The 17688-nt window shown below is 40.1% G+C and overlaps 2 protein-coding genes across 4 annotated transcripts; one reads left to right on the top strand and one right to left on the bottom strand.

The window, feature by feature from the left end:
• Positions 1 to 2078: 2078 nt before the first annotated feature.
• Positions 2079 to 3412, top strand: LOC103974994 (protein NONRESPONDING TO OXYLIPINS 2, mitochondrial). Of its 2 annotated transcripts, none has more exons than XM_009389905.3 (3): positions 2079 to 2325; positions 2429 to 2550; positions 3092 to 3412. In XM_009389905.3, exons 1-3 carry the CDS (start codon positions 2123 to 2125, stop codon positions 3109 to 3111), a joined length of 345 nt encoding a protein of 114 aa, XP_009388180.2. In that variant the 5' UTR covers positions 2079 to 2122; the 3' UTR covers positions 3112 to 3412. The 2 variants fall into 2 exon arrangements, with proteins under 2 accessions (XP_009388180.2, XP_009388179.2); XM_009389904.3 differs by lacking the exon at positions 3092 to 3412 and adding an exon at positions 2777 to 3065 and having other exon boundaries at positions 2080 to 2325.
• Positions 3413 to 6773: 3361 nt separating this feature from the next.
• On the bottom strand, positions 6774 to 11596 carry LOC135634416 (uncharacterized). 2 transcript variants are annotated; one of them, XM_065144886.1, is made up of 6 exons: positions 11362 to 11596; positions 8665 to 8758; positions 7859 to 8035; positions 7680 to 7778; positions 7348 to 7593; positions 6774 to 7253 (listed from the first exon to the last, which is right to left on the bottom strand). In XM_065144886.1, exons 2-6 carry the CDS (start codon positions 8725 to 8727, stop codon positions 6981 to 6983), a joined length of 858 nt encoding a protein of 285 aa, XP_065000958.1. In that variant the 5' UTR covers positions 8728 to 8758; positions 11362 to 11596; the 3' UTR covers positions 6774 to 6980. The 2 variants fall into 2 exon arrangements, with proteins under 2 accessions (XP_065000958.1, XP_065000957.1); XM_065144885.1 differs by having other exon boundaries at positions 8665 to 8763; positions 11362 to 11590.
• Between the last annotated feature and the right edge of the window lie 6092 nt (positions 11597 to 17688).

Here is a 17688-nt window from a genome sequence, read left to right as displayed (position 1 = left end):
TTGGTCAATCTTGACATACTCCACTTTTGGCTTCCTCCACCGACGAGGTCACCGACGTCAACTAGAGGCCTTCCTTCAATAGGCGAAGGCCAACCACCCTTTTACAGTTTTACTCCTTTTGACGGGCTTAAGAGACAACCCTTCCAGAATTTCCTTTCCTCTCTTAACAGATTAGAACTTGGAAGAAAAGAGGAAGAAGAACTTTCAACTAATACAACACTTTTGAGCTCTAAAAATCACAAAGTAAAATCAGAATTTTGGTGGTTTTTGGGTGCCCTTTCAGTGCTGAAAGGGTGGGGTATCTATCGGCCCCAACCCAGTTTGAATTTGGAGCTCAAAACTGTCAATTCCCGGAATTCCGGGATCTGGCGGTTGCACCGCCTGGCAGAGCTTGAAGACTGAGCCTCTGGGCGGTGCCACCTCCTGTCAGGGGCGGTTGCACCTCCTGCCAAAGCTCGAAGACCGAGCTCAAGCGGTGCCACCGCCTAACTAAGGCAGTTGCACCGCTCAGCCAGAGCTCGGAGACCGAGCCTAGGCGGTGCCACCTCCTGTCAAGGGCGGTTGCACCGCTCAGTCTCGCTCTGAGACTAAGCCCAGACGGTGCCACCACCTGGCTTGGGCGGTTCAACCGCCTGGCATAAATCAGGGTCCGAATGGGTTGATCCATTCGGCCCAATTTGGGTTTTTTAGGGGCCCAATTGCTCCAAGATTAAGTTAATGGGATCACCTCCTATTTCCAACTTAATCATTGTGCTAACTATGATATTTTCTAAGACATTTACTGTAACTTGCTCTAGTGCGTCAATCGCTTCTTCCGACGAGCTTCCGGCGAACTTCTGTCGATCATCCGATGAACCCTCGATGATGCTCCTGCGGACTTCCGGAAAACTCCTGGACTTGCGACGATCCACTTGGCGAGTTCCGACGAGCTTCTTTGGCAAGCTCATGGACTTCTCGGATTTGTTCCCGCAGAACCCTCGAACTCCCAACGTGATCATTGTCTTGACTCCGGCGCAACTCCTGCTGCATATCTTATTTTCATCGTAGTTAATCCTGCACACTTATCTCAACATATAGATTAGATAACAAATGACAATTGACTTCATCATCAAAATCCGAGATTCAACACAATCAATGCCACGTACCGCCATGCCAAGTCAACAAGGAGAATACCCTCGCACGTCAAACCAGATCTCGTACCAAGGCACTGTTCAGTACGATCCGCCCAGGAAAACTCAAGACGGAGCCATACGATGCCGTCCCGCGCGTTCGTCTCGCGCGCCCCGAGACGACATTGTCCCTCACGTCTCGAACGACGTCGCTCCACACTTCTCAGGACGACAACCACGCGAAGGTACCCTCTCACCTCTCGAGAGTCGATTGTCGCGCCAAACCTGTATACGACCGACCCTCGTACAATAGTATAAAATCCTTGGCCAAGCATCTGGCCAGAGGAGGAGGAGGAGAAAAAGAAAAAAGAGAAAAGGAGATCCCACAAACCACTGACTTAATCATCAGAGGGACCAAAGTCGGAGAAGATCCGACGAAGGTCTTTTCTTTTGTAGGAAATCGCCACCGTCTAAAGTGAAAGCTCCGCTCACGCCCCTGACGTCAATCCTCAAGGCACCGATTGACCGGTCCCGAGGACCAGCTGAGACGCCCGAAGATTCCCGACATCGCCCCGTGGACCAAGTCGCGCTGACTCACTGTCCACGGTGTATTAGTTCATCAACAGACTTATATGCTACGTATTTAAAAATATAATAATTATTTTAGAGACAAGTAAATCATAAGAGCTAAAGAGGCCTAGGATCAAAATTATAAAAGCTAAAATGGATCTTAATCATAAATTATATATATATCGTTATATTAATAATTTATTATGAGTCAATATGTTATATAAATAAATTATAAACAGAAAAAATTTATATATTATATTATTAAAAAATATAAAAATTATTTTAGATTTGAATAAATCTGATACGGTAGTCCGATTAAAGAAACGAAATGAATGTTTTAGATATAGCGTTAATCTCCGTTTTAGTGCATGTGATTTTGGTGCACTCGGTCGACCTTTCTCGACCCGTGATGGTGAGTCGGTCACTCGGTCGACGCATTGCCCATGCCCATGCCCACTCGCTTAGGGTTTAAGGGCTTTTGTTATCCCCGTCTGTCGCCCGACACGAAGAAAACCCGTCCGAGATCAAAGATGGCGTCGCTCTGTAGGTCCGCCGCCATGGCTGCGGCGAGGTCCATCGCGGTCCGCTCCAAAAACCTACTCCCGAAGCCCGCGCCATCTCGAAGAGCCGCCCCTATCGTTCGGAGGTGCAGCCATTGTCTCCCGAAATCTATGCCTTCGAGATCCCTTCTACTACTTCTCGTTCACGTCGATTGGGTGGCCTGATTAATTCCAGCACGAATCTTCTAGGTCGATCGCACCGGCGCTGGAAAGTGTCGAGTCGCTGATGCCGCTTCACAGCGCCATCGCCTCCGCCCGTCTCAAGTCTTTCATCGCGGTTGATTCCTCCTGTTGGAGTTGGCTCTCCCAAGGTAACAGCCATGAACTTCCTTATGCCTTGGTTGGTCATCGTTGATAACTGGGGAGATCTTTCATTTTGTTATGCATACGAGTATTGGCATTTGGTAGAAGCAAAAAGAATCTAGATTTCAAGAGGTTTAGATTCTATGGAGGGACTTAACATCAAATGAGAATAGTCGTTGGATTGGTTTTCATTGCACAATTGGAACTTTTGTCTTGTGGTAATTCTGATGATAGGATTAAGCAAGCGCATCTGACCATGGCTTTGAAGAGTACGACGAAGAAGAGAAGGAAGATTGCATGTGAGGAATTTAAACCACGACTTCCACAGGACAGGCCACGTTATTGTTTCTTCTTGTCCTTTGACATCTTATTGGATAAGAGTAGGAGTGAGAAGGAAAATAAAGATCAATGTCATTTCTCTGCTTGAGACTGATTTTGGCATTTATATCTATGCCAAGCAGATTGTTTCTTTGTTTTGGGGGATGTTAATGGAGCTTTGCAGTCTGACCTGTTCTTATCCTAACATGTTTCTCTATTTTTATGGTATAGGACGTGCTTTACCCTTGTGACCAAGGTGTGATGGCTTTATGCTATGTGGAGTAGTAGATTCATAGGGCTTCTCTATTCCGAAGACAATAACATACTAGCTTATAAAACTTGAATTGTACCAAGTGGCTGGACATTCTCTTTTTTAGCCTTAGCGTCTTGGCTTTTTAATTTTTGGAACTTATTGAGAAAACATTTCTTGTTTGATGGGCTTTTAACATCAACTGGTGCCTCCTAGGGCACACATGTCATATCGTTCACCATGTACTTTAGACAAGAAAATTTGGCATCTGATGCAGCTAGGTCAATTGTTTCCTTTTGCAATGTGTTCTCTGTTCGCATGGACATATGCTTATGTTGTGAGCTTATGGATTTGATAACCACCATCATGATAATTCTTTGGACGACACCGTAATGTTACTGAGCAACTAGATTGGATTCTAACTAAGCCTGTTTGTCCTAACTCACAAATCATTCTGAACTGCTCTGTTATGTAATGCATTTATTTTTAGTTAATCTATCTACTTGTCTAATTGCAACCAGAATGATTATTGTTGTGATTGTATGTATATTATTCTACTTAGTACTGTACAACAAGTATCCAAATTCCTCATATGATGTTGGAATTGGCTTTGGTGGATGTATCACTTGCATAATATTTTGATCTCAAATAGGGAATTCTCACCTTCCAAGCCTTTGGAATCTGATTAGATATACTACTTACAATTTGATAAAATAACCCAAGAATACCTGAAGAAGTGATAGTATTTGGAATCAGACCACGGAATAGATTCTACAACCTAATGTGAATAGGACATCAATAGCTGACCACAAGAATGACCTCCACGTCCATAACAGGTGACATGGCCACATGGCTGATTTGATCCATTTAAACGACATAGTTCCTGAAACTTTGATGTCTATATGTAATTATTTCACCTCTCCTTATCTTCACTTTCTTTTACTTTGTTTGTTCTTTGTATTTAGTATTACCCAAGTTTCTATTCTACCTTGCATTAGAAAGTTTGTTGGCCTCCATCTCTAATATCTATCCTTTTGTTAAAATCATTAGTCTGAAATTTTGCTTTGCTGCTCCCTCAGTTTCCTAGTTTTTGGATATGATTTGTATATCTTAAAGTTTGACTTTTTATACATATCCTTGTCATGTCTGCACTAACTACATTCTGAATCTCTTATCTGATCCTTTAGGTTCCCCAATTTCCACTTTTTCCCCTTAATCTTGTTAGTCATTGTAATGTTCGTGTTGTTACTGTTCTCTTTTTTCTCTGTTCTATTGTGTTATTTTCGCACCATGTAATTCTTGGATTTCTTTCGGTCCTTGCTATTTTCTTCGATTTATGTATTTTAGACAAATTGCTCTACATCTGTCCTTGCCATTTTTTTGTCTGCTTCAATTTATATATGTATTTTAGACAAATTGCTCTACATCTGTCCTTGCCAATTTTTTTTGTCTGCTTAGGTTGGCAATGCTTATGTAACGTTCCGATTAGTCCTATATCGAAAGTGGTCTAAGATTAAGATTAATTTATAATGATATGCTGGGTGTATTATTATTAATTTGGGTTTAAGCATTTTGAACTCGTTGTTTAGACTCAACGAAGTTGATAGTCTAGTTATCCAATCGGCTTGGGTTGTGACAATTGGTATCAAACCTGACCTAGTATTGGGTATAGTGCAAGACTTGAGTAGGAAAAGACTACCCATGAATGAGGCTAGAGAGCGTGTCATGACGTTGAGCTACCATTGGCGATATCTCACGTGTATTATACTAAGATTTGATTTGGACTATGTTGAGTCTTGAGGAGGATATTAAGCCCTTAAATAGGAGGAGATTGTAACAATTCGATTAGTCTCCGTCGAAAATGGGCTAAGACCAAGATTGATTTACACGGATTTGATGGATGTCTTATTGTTAACTTGGGCTTAAGTAATTTGAATCTGCATCAATCCAAGACATCCCATCAGGTAGGTTGGTTTGGTTTGATTTGGTATTTTTGAAATATGTGCTAGTGATTATAAGATTGTAAGCCGTTATGGAATCTAGAATTCTGGATTTATTTCTTGGTTTTGTCTATATTTGTGGCCTGCATGCTGCTTTATCTCTTCTCCCTTCTAAAACCTCTTATTAGGCATATGATTGCATAATTCTATTTGAGTAACCTATGACTGGCATCATAAGTGTCTATTCTTTTATTACAAATTTAAAGACCATGATTTCTTCATAAATTCTTATGACCTTGAAACATTTTGTTTCAGTCTGCTATCAAATATAAATGTCTACTCCATTCTTGTACTTCTCCCTTTGTATCAAAGTTTATAGCTGATGTTTTCTGTTTCATGTTGATGTTTATCCTGCTATTTTATATCTTATCTTATAAACAGAATTTCAATTGTGTCCAATTTGCGTATTTGTTAACTTTAATGTTTTTCCTGAAAGGTTTTTAATTTTCCAAGTTGTTAACCTATTTTTACACTCTCTGAGTTAATTTATTTATCCCGGCTATCTTAGAGCACCTTTTCTTGTTGCCACCTTGTCTACGGTCCCTCGAGAAAATTACCTGAAGGGCCTTAAGATTTCTTTTATTTTCCCAAGTCTTGGGCGGTATAGAACATATGATATCCTTTATCTATTTAGCAATAATGGTTAATTATAGATAGAGGTGTCAATTGTGTTCTATGGTACATCCAGATACCTATGAGGATCAGTCCCTAATTAGGACGGGGATGTTGAGCATTTTTCTATTACACGTACGATAGGATTATGGGACCCCTACTCTTGAATCTGTCATCATCTCATTTATATTATTATCATCATCATCATCATTTGAATAAATAAATAAATATATTTGAGAATTGAATTCAATATCTATAATTGCAATAATCGAACATTAATAACTAAGTCGATCCTATATTTAATTTTATAAATTTTGATATTATTAATTAGTTTTGATTGTAATTTTATTTTTTTAAAAATAAAATAAATTAATCAGGAGAATATGGGATTCCTTGCACCCAATTGAGAATTTTCATGGTTACCCCACCTGACGCGGTGGCGGGGAAGCACTCCTCTCTTATCCCATCCCATCGACATCCTTGATTATATAGATAGGTATTCTATGTTATATTGTGCGCATTTTGTACACTCGGTACGTTAGTCCTGATGGAGAAATCAAGTTATATCTCAAATTTATAATTTTTTTTGGAGGTTGCAATCATCTGATAGGGTGATCGAGTGGTTAGTCTTTTAATGTCCTCTATCGTGAGGTAACACATTTTGCAAGCGATTTTTATACATAAATATTTTTCAAATTAAAGTTCCGAGCTTAAAAAACAATGATGGTCCAAAAGTCTTTGTTATTTACTAGTTAATTAGTTATATCCCACCACAAAACCTGATGGTCCAAACGCAATCGTTAAAAGTTATCCTTATGACTGGTAAATCATATAGCACACTTATTGGTGTTCTCCAACTTTTAGCTTCGATTCTTTAGGCACGAACTTACTGTTATAGTCTCTTCACTGAAATTTTGTCCCCTCTGATATTGACAAATATGGGATAATATTTATAAGAAATTGACTGAATAATTTTACTTGATTACTAGAGAATAAAAATCGGAATGTAACTTTGAGACCCCGAGATAAAGATTAAAGAAGAAGAAGAAAAAGAGAAAAATCACTTTCTCATTCTTATTCCATCGACGAACTGAAATCCGGAAACACCAAGTGCTTTATTTAGTGGAGATCCTAAAACAAGTAGAGAAGAAGAGAGACCGTTTCCTTCCTGCACAAGGTTGACGACCTTAGTTCATAATAACAACGTCAGGCGGATTGAATGGTTCGTTCAATTTGGTTCTACAAGCTAATGGTTTGGTCAACTTGCTTGGGCAACAAAATGTGCAGGTTCCGGTGCAACCAAGGTGGTCTTCTCGTCCGGTTTCCAAAAGCTCGCAGTCTTAACATCATCCTTTGACATCAATTTTGAGAACTCATCATGGTCATATTGTACCTTGCTCTTTCCTCCAAATTCCTCGGGTAGTATCTCCGGATCAAAGTTCTTATGCATTACTCCCATGCTCTCTTCGTTCTTTGGGTATACGAACTTCACCTTCTGAAAGGTTTTCGGGTCCAAGAAATACTTAACTATCTGCATGTGAAAAAATGGAGCACCATCAGCATCTTACAAATTAAATCACAGTTTTTCCTTCATATTTGACGAAACAAGGAGGAAAGGCTCATACCTTCCAGAATGATTCAAAAATTCTTGGAGGATTGTAAAGGAATGCAGCCGCAAGCCTCTCAGGATAGTGACTCTGCAAGATGTTTGCCGTCTCTCGAGCAGTCTTGATGGGCACCGAGTTGCTTAGTGACCATCCTGTGAAGTCTATCAGCCAGATCATTTGCTCTTGGCCATCGGGTAAATTGATAATGGCATTTTCTAGGAGATACACCAGATGCCTGAGTTGGTTGTCATGCGACGTTGTGTTCTGCAACATCTCAATGGTTATCGTCTCCATTCTCGATGCTGAATAACATGATGATTTCTGAGAAAATGAAACGTTCATTGCCAAACCTGTTTCCCTGGTCTCAGCACAAGAACAGATCTCCCCTCGCGATCTTGAAAATCTGCTCTATACACCTTACCGGTTTCGCCTTCGACTGCAACTTCATGCTGAAACAAACCAAATAATAGGGTAAAACATGGCTGTAATTTTGCGGACATTCAAAATCAACCACCTAAATTGAACTCACCCAACGAATTTCCTCTGGCTTATAAGTCGCTCTCCACTTAAGTGTCTCTTGTAACATTTTCTTTGACTTATCAATGTTCCAGTTCCGAGCTACCAGGTATCTCCGCAGGCATGCATCGTCGCTGAACATTAAGCTATGTCCGGATAAGGGTCCAATAGCAGCTCTGAGCTCTTTGACCTGTTTGTTGAACAATTACAACAAAATATATATAGAGAAGGAAAACAACCAACTAAAGTTGTCTATGACTTGACTTCCCTATCTAGATTAAGCTCTTTCGATCTTGGACCAGATTAATGTGTCGCAGATCCATTTTGAAAATGGCACAATGGAATTGCAAGCTAACATTTTGCATACATATGCGAGAAATATATGTTATTTAGTACTAGACTACCGACTGCATTATCATATAAGACATCTTGACGAAAACCTCTTTAAAATCTTCATATGAAAAAATTATTGGCATGGAACATGTTACAATCCAGAGGGATCTAAATAACAAAATTTTGAAATTAAGATGCCAAATAGGAACAAAAATGACAAAATTACATATTGTTGGGAACCCATAGCTAGTGTTGCAATTTATCATGCAAAATATACTAATATGATCACACAATTCAGCATTATTTATCTAAAAAATAAATTTAGTGAAAACTAAATAAAAGACTGAATTTTCAGAGTTTAAGAATAAACACAAATGACATATCCGATCTTTGGATCTTTGCTTCTTTAAAGCTGAATTCGATCTTCCTACGATATGATAGAGAAAAATGTACTTGTTATCATGATTGGATCTATTCACTCATTACCTTTTCTTCTTGTGGAGCAGCATGATCCTGGTCATCATTAGAGCAATGCTTCCTTCTGAACATGATCAAGAGGTAGTCCAGAACCAAGTCCAACCTATGCTGATAACACGTATGTTATTATCAGGTTAATAAAACAGAACTTGCATCATTCATGCTATTACAGAAAAAACACATCAATCTCAACCCAAAAAGAAATTAAAATATCCATCCACAATGGATCTCTTAATTGTAAATGGATCCTACGCCACAGATTAAGTCACAGAAAGAGATTGAAGGAATAATAAATTTTTTAATGAGATTGAAGGAATAATAAATTTTTTAATGGTCATGGTCTAATTCAACAGGTGACATTGTTTTACGAAAAGGGTGAAATATACATACCTTCAGAAAAGATTCAGATGCATTAACAATAACCGCAGTTACAACAAGAATAAACCATCACTGTCAAAAGGTTCAGGATTAGTTCAAGCGCATGCTTGAACTAATCCTGGTTCAATCTAATTGAACCCAATGATGCTGGTTCGGTTTAACTAAATGACTGATAGCTTACCCCCACCACCCCTCCCTTGGATGTGAGACCATCCCTGACCTCCTATCTGGGTGACCTAGCGCTAGCAATGACGAATGGCTTCCTCTTGCAGCAAAGGTGACACTCCAACGATCGACGAACTGGCGAACAACATCCTCATGGTGACTCTCTCTCCTCCCCACCTTGCTCTCCCTCTTCTCCTCTCCCTCCTCCATCATCCTTTGATGGTTGAGCCTCCGTAATAGGTCCCCTCCCCTTGCCATCCCCGACACTCCCCTATCCTAGTTGAGCCTCCTGGGACTCCGACAACACCATTCTCCCTCCTCCCTCTTCTCCTTCTCTCTCCTTCCTTTTTCCTTTCCTCTCGGTAAACCCTTTCTTTTTCTCCTTCTCTATGGTTGCCTTCTCCACAATAGCACCCCTCCCAACCGCTCGGACCCCGACGACCCTCTTCTCCTTCCTCCTCCTCCCTCCTTCTCACTCTTATCCTTCATTATTTATATTTTTAATTTTAATATTTGTCAACATCTCACTAAGCTCGAGCGAGCACTTAGGCGAGCCCGTAGCGCAGAATATGTTCAGATGCATCAACAATATCAGTTTATAATCACATAGAATGTCCAACTACCAAAGATGATCCAAGTTTAGAGGTCCAAAAAGATACAAAACGAAGACCACTTTGAAAATTCATACTGGAATACAGATTAGAAGAAGACAGCTAAACTCAACAGCAATTGTTCATGGAGCCTATATATTCCACTTGTGCATTTGTCTTAGAAATGCTATGCTAAAAGTAAGATTTTCTTAAACAGAAAGCTGGATGAGAGTGGAAGAGAACAACAAATTTTTTTAATGCTCACAACTGAAGATTTAACAGGAGTTTTACTATTCAAGTGCAGTCTGGTGGCAGGTGTACAAAATATGCTATTCATTTTTAGCAAATACAAATTCTTGGATTGTCCTATGAGCCATTCCAATGAATGATTTTCTATTCAGTTCTAGTAACAATGAGAAAATGGTCTAAGAACATGAGCACACATTTCTGACACATTTAAACAGGCCATAAGCATGCAAATATCAAGCGAACTACTATGGGTAATCGGTCAAGTAATTGACGTCACGAGAAGTTAAAAGCAATGGGCTTAGTTCATCAGCGGAAAATGTTCTATCCTGTAGTGATGGACCTATGACCTACTATGAGCATGCACATACAGCCTAGAAAACCCCATGTTGTGACTATCAGAGCCTATGATTCCAGATAACAATGATTGATGTGCTACCGGACCATACCATCATCTCATACATCTCAAAATATCTTCTCAGTAGTTTGGAGCTTCCTTTTCCAACTATAGTTTTGGGTCCCCATAGACACAGCATTTAAAGTATCCTCCAGCCTAAAAGCTTTGTCACTTCCCAGTAACACCAAATACAGAATAAACAACTATAAATCTAGTTTACATAATATTTTACTTGCCTGTGTCAAAGAGGTTCCTAAGAGGAAGAACAATCCAATTCAGCAAGCTAAGCCATAGAGGACGGGGATTAGTTGAGGCTATGAACCAAGAAATCACAAAGTGGAAACTCGGATGACTGATTTCACTCACCTTTCTGGTTTAATTTATCTCAGCAATTACTCCGAAGAGAAGTGATCATCTCTTCGTATGAGGTAACATTACCTCAGGAAGCCTACGATTGTGGAACAGTAAACGGCACGGTGAGGAATAAGATGCGAGAAATAGATCTAACTAAGCATTGGGTGCCTCCTAGCCAGAGAATGTTGACCGTTTTAGATCATTAAAAGATTCCCTCATCACCCATAAATCCTCAGATGGAAGCAGATAGACAACAGGTACGGGGAGTATCACAAAATCAAATAAAACCACTTCCTCCGATCACATATACAGGAGAATCGAACAATAGTTAAGAGAAGAAAATGCATCTAGAAATCATGCGACTGCAAACGAAATCAAGAAACCAACGGATCAGATCTCTCCCCCAAATCGTAAAACCCTACTAGAAGTAAAAGTCTGAAACGAGTACCATGATCAACATAGCGGCAATCAAGAGAAACAAACAACCTTTTTCAGATGAGTTCCAGGCGAAGTACTCCGGTATTAGCAAGCAATAGGCGTGCCGACATAGAAAAAAGGAACAGAAAGAATCCATACCTGGTGAACGAGAGAGAGAGCGATTTCTTTGGCTTTAGGGGGAGGGTCGGTCGGCGAACTGCTCCGCATCAACGACTTCGAATGGAGCAGCAGACATAAGATGCGGCCTCGCCTCTTTTGCAGCTCATTCGCTGACGACGATCGGGTGGAGTCCCAACCCAAACAAAATGCAGGCGAAAAGCTTCGCAGAAGCGCGTAGACGACTCGACGAGTCGACCACTCGGTATGCGATCAATTTTTCCGCGTCATTTGGAGCTAACCCAAAGCATATGTGGCGTAGTTTTAATATGACGTGTCCAAAGGTCGCGTAGAGAAGCTATTGTGTTCGGGGTGACAGTAGAGTGACATGGCACCGTCAAGTCAAGCTGGCGTTGCTGACGAATGGATCGTACGTACTTTGTCAGTGGAGTTTTGGCCCCAAGTCCAGAATACGTCTGTGTCTGTGTTCAGGAATATTTCAGAGATTAGTGAGGGAGACGGAGATGGATGCCATATTTCCGTGAGTCAACAAAGGTGCAAAGTAGCGTGCGTCGCATGGGGCGAATACATAAGTATTCAAGATCCACAATCTTCTCTGTCTCTCACATGCCTTGGAAACATGCCTAAAGCCTGTGATATAGCCACCATATAAAACATGGGGTTTGCGAAGCAATTTAGGACACAGCAACTCTGCAAATGCATAGATATTTGGTTTCTGTTCCTGTTCAAAAGGAAAGTTATTTTAATCATTTATGTAATATTAGAAAAAAATCAAATAATATTGAGATAGAATAATAAAACTAAAGATCAAAATTAATTAAAATATTAACATCATGATCTAACATAATAGAACTCTCGAAAAAATGTCGCTGATGTCTTTGTCAACACGACGTGGCCTTAGACTGTATGCACAGAGTCATTTGAAGTGGAGAGCATATTCTCTTGAGTCGTTACTTATTTAAAGACTAGAGTCGAGAGGAGCTTCTCGAGTCAATCCCTCCGACACTTAAACTAGTACCATGAATCACCTCTTTTTTGCTTTAACTCCCACCTCATCGGAAGTTAAGGGTGTATTTTTATACCTGACCTTGAGGAGACAAAATATCCCATAAAGATTCTATAGGAGAGATGATTTGTAACCAACCAGAGTTGCCTCTTGCACTCCCGAAAATATTTCTATGACTATTCTATAGGGGAGGTAGTTCGTAACCATCCTGAGCTATCCCTTCGACTCCTAAGCGGTTACATATTTTGTAAGGGGAGGCAATTTGGTAAATAACTTGAATTATCCTTAGATTCTTAGGAATATTTTTATGAATATTCTATAGGGAGGCAATTTGATAACTAACCTGAGTTATCTCTTGGACTCTTATCTATGCAAGCAAGCAATTGTCGAGTCGTATAGGCCTTTTCCCTCCCACGAGCCTTACATGGCATTGGCATGATGGGCGATGATTGGCTAATTATATATTCCCTATCATTTGTCACCCCGGAAGGCGTGCTTTGAGGTTCTTGCATTCGAAGTGCGTCATTTGGTTTTTTCAGCACGAGAGCATTTGGGATCTCATCCTACAGGTCGGGTTTTATTGAATTAGGTGTCTCGGGTATATTAGGCCTTGTGTCTCCATCATGGCATATTTCATTTGGCATGGGTCAAATTTTTCTTGACTCATGTGCCTCGTGCTCCATTTGGCCCAATCATCTAGCATAGCAGGTTTCTCTTTACATAGGTCGGGTCTTCCTAAATCTCGCATCTCAAGCGCATTTCACTTTGCACCTCTGTCGTAGAAGATTTCGCTCAGTGCGAGTCAGATTTTTTTTGACTCATGCACCTTGGGTGCCATTTGACTCGATCCTCCACCGTAGTGGATTTCTCTTTATGTGGGTTAGGTCTTTCTTATGTGTCTTAGATGCATTTCATCTTGTGCCTTTATCTTAGCAGATTTCGCTTAGCATGAGTTGGATTATTTTCGACTCATGCGCCTCGGGCGCCATTTGGCCTGATCCTTCGTCGTAGTGAATTTTTCTTTATGCAAGTCAAGTATTCTTGACTCATGCATTTGTATGCATTTCACCTTGCACCTCTATGATAGCGGATCTTCTAGTGTCAATTGGGTCTTCTCGACTCAAACGTCTCTTCGGAGCTATCCCGAGGGAACATTTGACTCAATCATGGAGGGTGGCACCATCATAAGAGGGGAGAGTTTGTTTTCATCGATCGACATCTATAGTGGGAGGAGAGAGAATATATTTTCTCCACATCTTCCTCGATTGGCGTCTTAGTAACGGAGGAAAGGGAGAGATGCTTGAGTAGCATCTTTTCGACATGGTCGTGAAGGGACAATTGTGTTAATCATATGAGGAGAGAAAAATAACATATTTCTCAATTAACACCTCAACAACGAAGGAGAGAGAAAGATTTTCTCATATCTTCCTCGATTAACACCTCAATAGTGGGGGTAGAGAGGAAGATTATCTTATATCTTCCTCAATTGGTGCCCCAGCAATGGGAGAGTGTCCTTTTGATATGGTCCCGAAGAGACACTTGTGCCAATCTCATGAGAGATGTCATCACTTATTTATAAACCTATGTTGGCCTATTTAATAAGGCTCATTCCATTGCTCGAGCCTTAATATTTTTGAAGCTTCCTTCTCGTATCCAATTTCGAAAGGAGAGTCAATCCTTAGGTTGTCTACTATTTGGCTTCTATACCTCAGGTTAGGATGTCTCTCTCCTCTTGCACAAATTCTTCCAAGTCCACTAATTGCTAGTCAATCAAGGTCTATACCCTATCCTCCGATAGTTTGAGGGTGAAAGGGGTCCTCGCCTCTCCCTCATCAAGAGGAATAACTCCTATAGGCCCTAGGGTTTTACAGGATTTAGAATCTATAAAGAGTTCGCATGATTGTGACTTGGTGGTGAGCATTCCACTCCTAGAGTTCAAGCTACAGGCTACTCATCCCGGCTAGCGTCCGTATGATCTACACCTAAGTCTTTGTATTTGTCCTGCGAAGCCGTCGGGGTGGGACTCCGCCTTTCACTTCACCTAGTGATAGTGTCCTACCTTGAATGATGGAAAATATCATTGTCTCAAATAGTGCTCAATTCATGATGATATATGGTAGTATTCATCAGAGAATGTAAGCATGCTGATATCACCCAATCATACTATTGGGAAATATAGGGGCGACAACACATACGCAGTGGAAGAATAGAAAATAAAAACTCCAAATTTTCCCAAAAGTGTTCATTATCGTATGAAGATTGGTACACAAAATATGCAAAACTGAAAAGTACATGTAAGTACATGTAAGGATTACTTGGGGAGATCGTATATCCCTGAATCCCTATAGATATATAGGAGAGGATAAAGGAGGAAGCGTCCTCCTCTCTAGCAGTGATCCACATAAGAGGGCTGCAACGATGCTCCTCCAATTGTTGCCCAAATCTCCACACCTATTATTTGAGGATGAGAAGAGGAGAGGAGAATAGGTGGTGACAACCAAGAAACCTCTTGCCTATGGGTATTTGGTTCCCTCATATTTATAGAAGCCTCTTGTCAACTTAACCCTAATAGATCCCACTGTATTGGGTATTGGATCTTCATCCAACTACCTAAGTATCTTAGATTAGTAGATCTCTATCCAATAATCTCTCATTGGCTTTTATTGGATCTCATCTATAGGATCCAATAATTCAGGGGCTTATTAGATATCCAATAAGATAGGGGCTCCGACGGATATCTCATATCCGAATCTCTACTCGTCGCAATGCCTACCATATGTGTGTGACCCTCTAGGCTCAATATCGAGCTGGCCGTGAGTCATACTTGTAAGAACTCCTTTTGGCGCAATGAATTATTATCTCCATAATAATTCATTCGACTCATTGACTACGGACGTACTAAGCCACAGTCCCCAAACGATACAAGGGAATCCATTCCTTTGGACTTATCTATCCTCAATTACCATATACCTATAGTCCGTCATCCATCTAATATCCTAGAGACTATATACTGAGCATGGTGCTATCAGACCCATACGGTTTCTACTCGAGTCTCACTCTAATCGAATTCTCCTAGAGAACTCTTTCTCTCTTAATCCGAATGACTATAGTCAGGGATTTGTTTGAGCAAAAACACATAAGATATTCCTCTCATGACACTGAGAGTGGATAATCCTCTAACGACACTCAATAGCCCTCGTAAGGTTGGGTACCACTCTCGATGACCGATTGTGTTTGATATGAAACTTCCAAACCTATAAGTCCGGTATCAAAGAGTGAAGTACTCATATAGGACATCCTTGGTGTCTCAAGTTTAAGGACTAGGTACCCTATTGGGACAATGAAATCGTTATCTGATAATAAGGTATCATTAACCATCAAGTATTCCGTGAGCGGATCAATCAGTAGACTCATTCTCCAATAACACGTGCATTGTAGCCCTAGTGTCCTGATAAGAACCCTAAGGTTTTATCATAAATAAAATGGAAGAAATGGAAGAAAAGGGTTTTATCATAAATGAAATGGAAGAAATGGAAGAAAAGGGGATGATTACTTTGAGGGGATCGACCTCCTTGATTGCTTTGAGGGGATCGGCCTCCTAGGATTTATCATAACAGATTGGAATAATATTTCAATAATTGATTCATTGATTGCTAAAAAGAAAGGGTTACATCACTATTTATAGAGTTCCACCTAGGGTTCACTAGGATTTGAACTCTTAATAATAAATAAATATTAAATAAACCTCTGCCCAACTCTAATTGAACTAAATAGACTAAATAAATAATTAGACTAAACAAACTCAATAAACATTATTCAAAAGCTTAGAAAAAGGGTCATAACAATTCCTCCCTCTTCAAATCAACATTGTCCTCAAGACTGAGCAGTATCAAACTCGGGGAGCTTCTCTTTCAACACTTCAGTCATAGGCTATCTGTAGCATATCACAACTCATTGATCAAGTAAATATGGTCTCCACTTTGCGATAATGTAAGCAACAGGTCAGTCTTTTAGTGTAGTAATCATTGCAAGAAACTCCTAGCCCTGTATAATCAATTTTATCTTTGAACATTTGCTATCACAAGTTAAAATCCATCTATCAGCGATCTTTACTTTGAATCTATCATAGCCTTCAGTATGGTGGGCCAATTGGTCAACGGTCTCACTGTCCATAAAATTGTTAGTGCTACCAGTATCAATCAAAACTATAACAGGCTGATGTTCCAGAGTTCCACCAACTTTCATAGTTTGCGGGTTAGAGTAGCCGGTTAATGCATGCATTGTATGTATGGTAGATTCAACATCTTCATTAGAATCTATACCTTCATGATCGGAGTCTATATTTTTAGCTTCTGGTTCCTCTCCAATTGGTTCAATCATTAGAAGTTACCCTTGTTTACATTGGTGCTCCATACTCTATTTTTCATCACAATGCTAGCACAAACCCTTCGTTGATCTTTCTTTGAGTTCTTTTTGGGTTAGTATGCGAATGTTAGGATTTTGACTGAGAATAGATGGGGTGGCCTACTTGCTGATCACCTGTTTATTGGCACCTCTATTTCGACGGTATTCCATGCTGATTTTTTCCTCATGCAGTCATGCAAATAAAATTGTAGCTATCATAGTGTGGGGTTGATGAGCCTTAACTTCACACCGGATCTCTGGAATAAGCCCTTCAATAAATGTACCTAGAAGTTATTGTTCTGACTAATCTCTAGCTTAATTTGACAATCTTTCAAACCTACTATGATATTCCAACATTGTAGAAGTCTGACGAATTTTGGCATACTATCTATCAACATTCTCATATTCGGATAAGCCAAAGTGACCAAGAAGTCCTCTTTTAAATTGCTCCCACGAAGGAACTCCATGGTAAGTTTCATACCAATCGTACCACTAGATTGCATCGCCATTGAGCTGGATTGAAGCTACTTTTACCTTGGATTCTTCTGGGGTTCTGTGAATTTTTTTTTTTTCTACCTTAGAGATCCAATTGGTCGGATCTCCATCTTCCTATCTCGAAAATTCTACCTTAATGCATGGGTAGTTTGTGTCATAATCTTGGGGCCCTTTTCCTGTATTTTCAGATCCGTGCAACATAGAACTTGAGTTCCCATCTTGTTGAAATTTGCTGAGGCTCTCCAGTAGGCTCTTTTTGAAATTATTAAGTGTTTCTTGCAACCGGTTTTCAATTCTGATTTCCAATACTTCTATTTGTGCTTTCACTGAGTTATAGGTGGCCATTGCATAAAACTGCAAATCTGTAATCTCAACTCCTATTTCTGGTGTTGGTCAAGGGTATTAGCACTGTCGATGCGAAGTTGTCGAGGAGGTGGACGCCG

Source organism: Musa acuminata, chromosome BXJ3-3 (assembly GCF_036884655.1).
Source record: "Musa acuminata AAA Group cultivar baxijiao chromosome BXJ3-3, Cavendish_Baxijiao_AAA, whole genome shotgun sequence".
NCBI lineage: Eukaryota > Viridiplantae > Streptophyta > Magnoliopsida > Zingiberales > Musaceae > Musa > Musa acuminata.
Note: the sequence above shows the minus strand (reverse complement) of the source record. Positions and strands in the feature narration are given on the sequence as shown.

What these genes read in the sequence shown, in the direction of transcription:
- LOC103974994 (XM_009389905.3), top strand. Translation starts at nt 2,123, where the DNA reads ATGCCCATGCCCACTCGCTTAGGGTTTAAGGGCTTTTGTTATCCCCGT. An exon ending in GCCGCCCCTATCGTTCGGAG is followed by an intron (nt 2,326 to 2,428) that starts GTGCAGCCATTG and finishes CGAATCTTCTAG; the next exon opens with GTCGATCGCACCGGCGCTGG. An exon ending in TTGGAGTTGGCTCTCCCAAG is followed by an intron (nt 2,551 to 3,091) that starts GTAACAGCCATG and finishes TTTATGGTATAG; the next exon opens with GACGTGCTTTACCCTTGTGA.
- LOC135634416 (XM_065144885.1), bottom strand. Translation starts at nt 11,430, where the DNA reads ATGCGGAGCAGTTCGCCGACCGACCCTCCCCCTAAAGCCAAAGAAATC. An exon ending in AGCCAGAGGAAATTCGTTGG is followed by an intron (nt 7,779 to 7,858) that starts GTGAGTTCAATT and finishes GGTTTGTTTCAG; the next exon opens with CATGAAGTTGCAGTCGAAGG. An exon ending in TGCTGAGACCAGGGAAACAG is followed by an intron (nt 7,594 to 7,679) that starts GTTTGGCAATGA and finishes GAGATGTTGCAG; the next exon opens with AACACAACGTCGCATGACAA.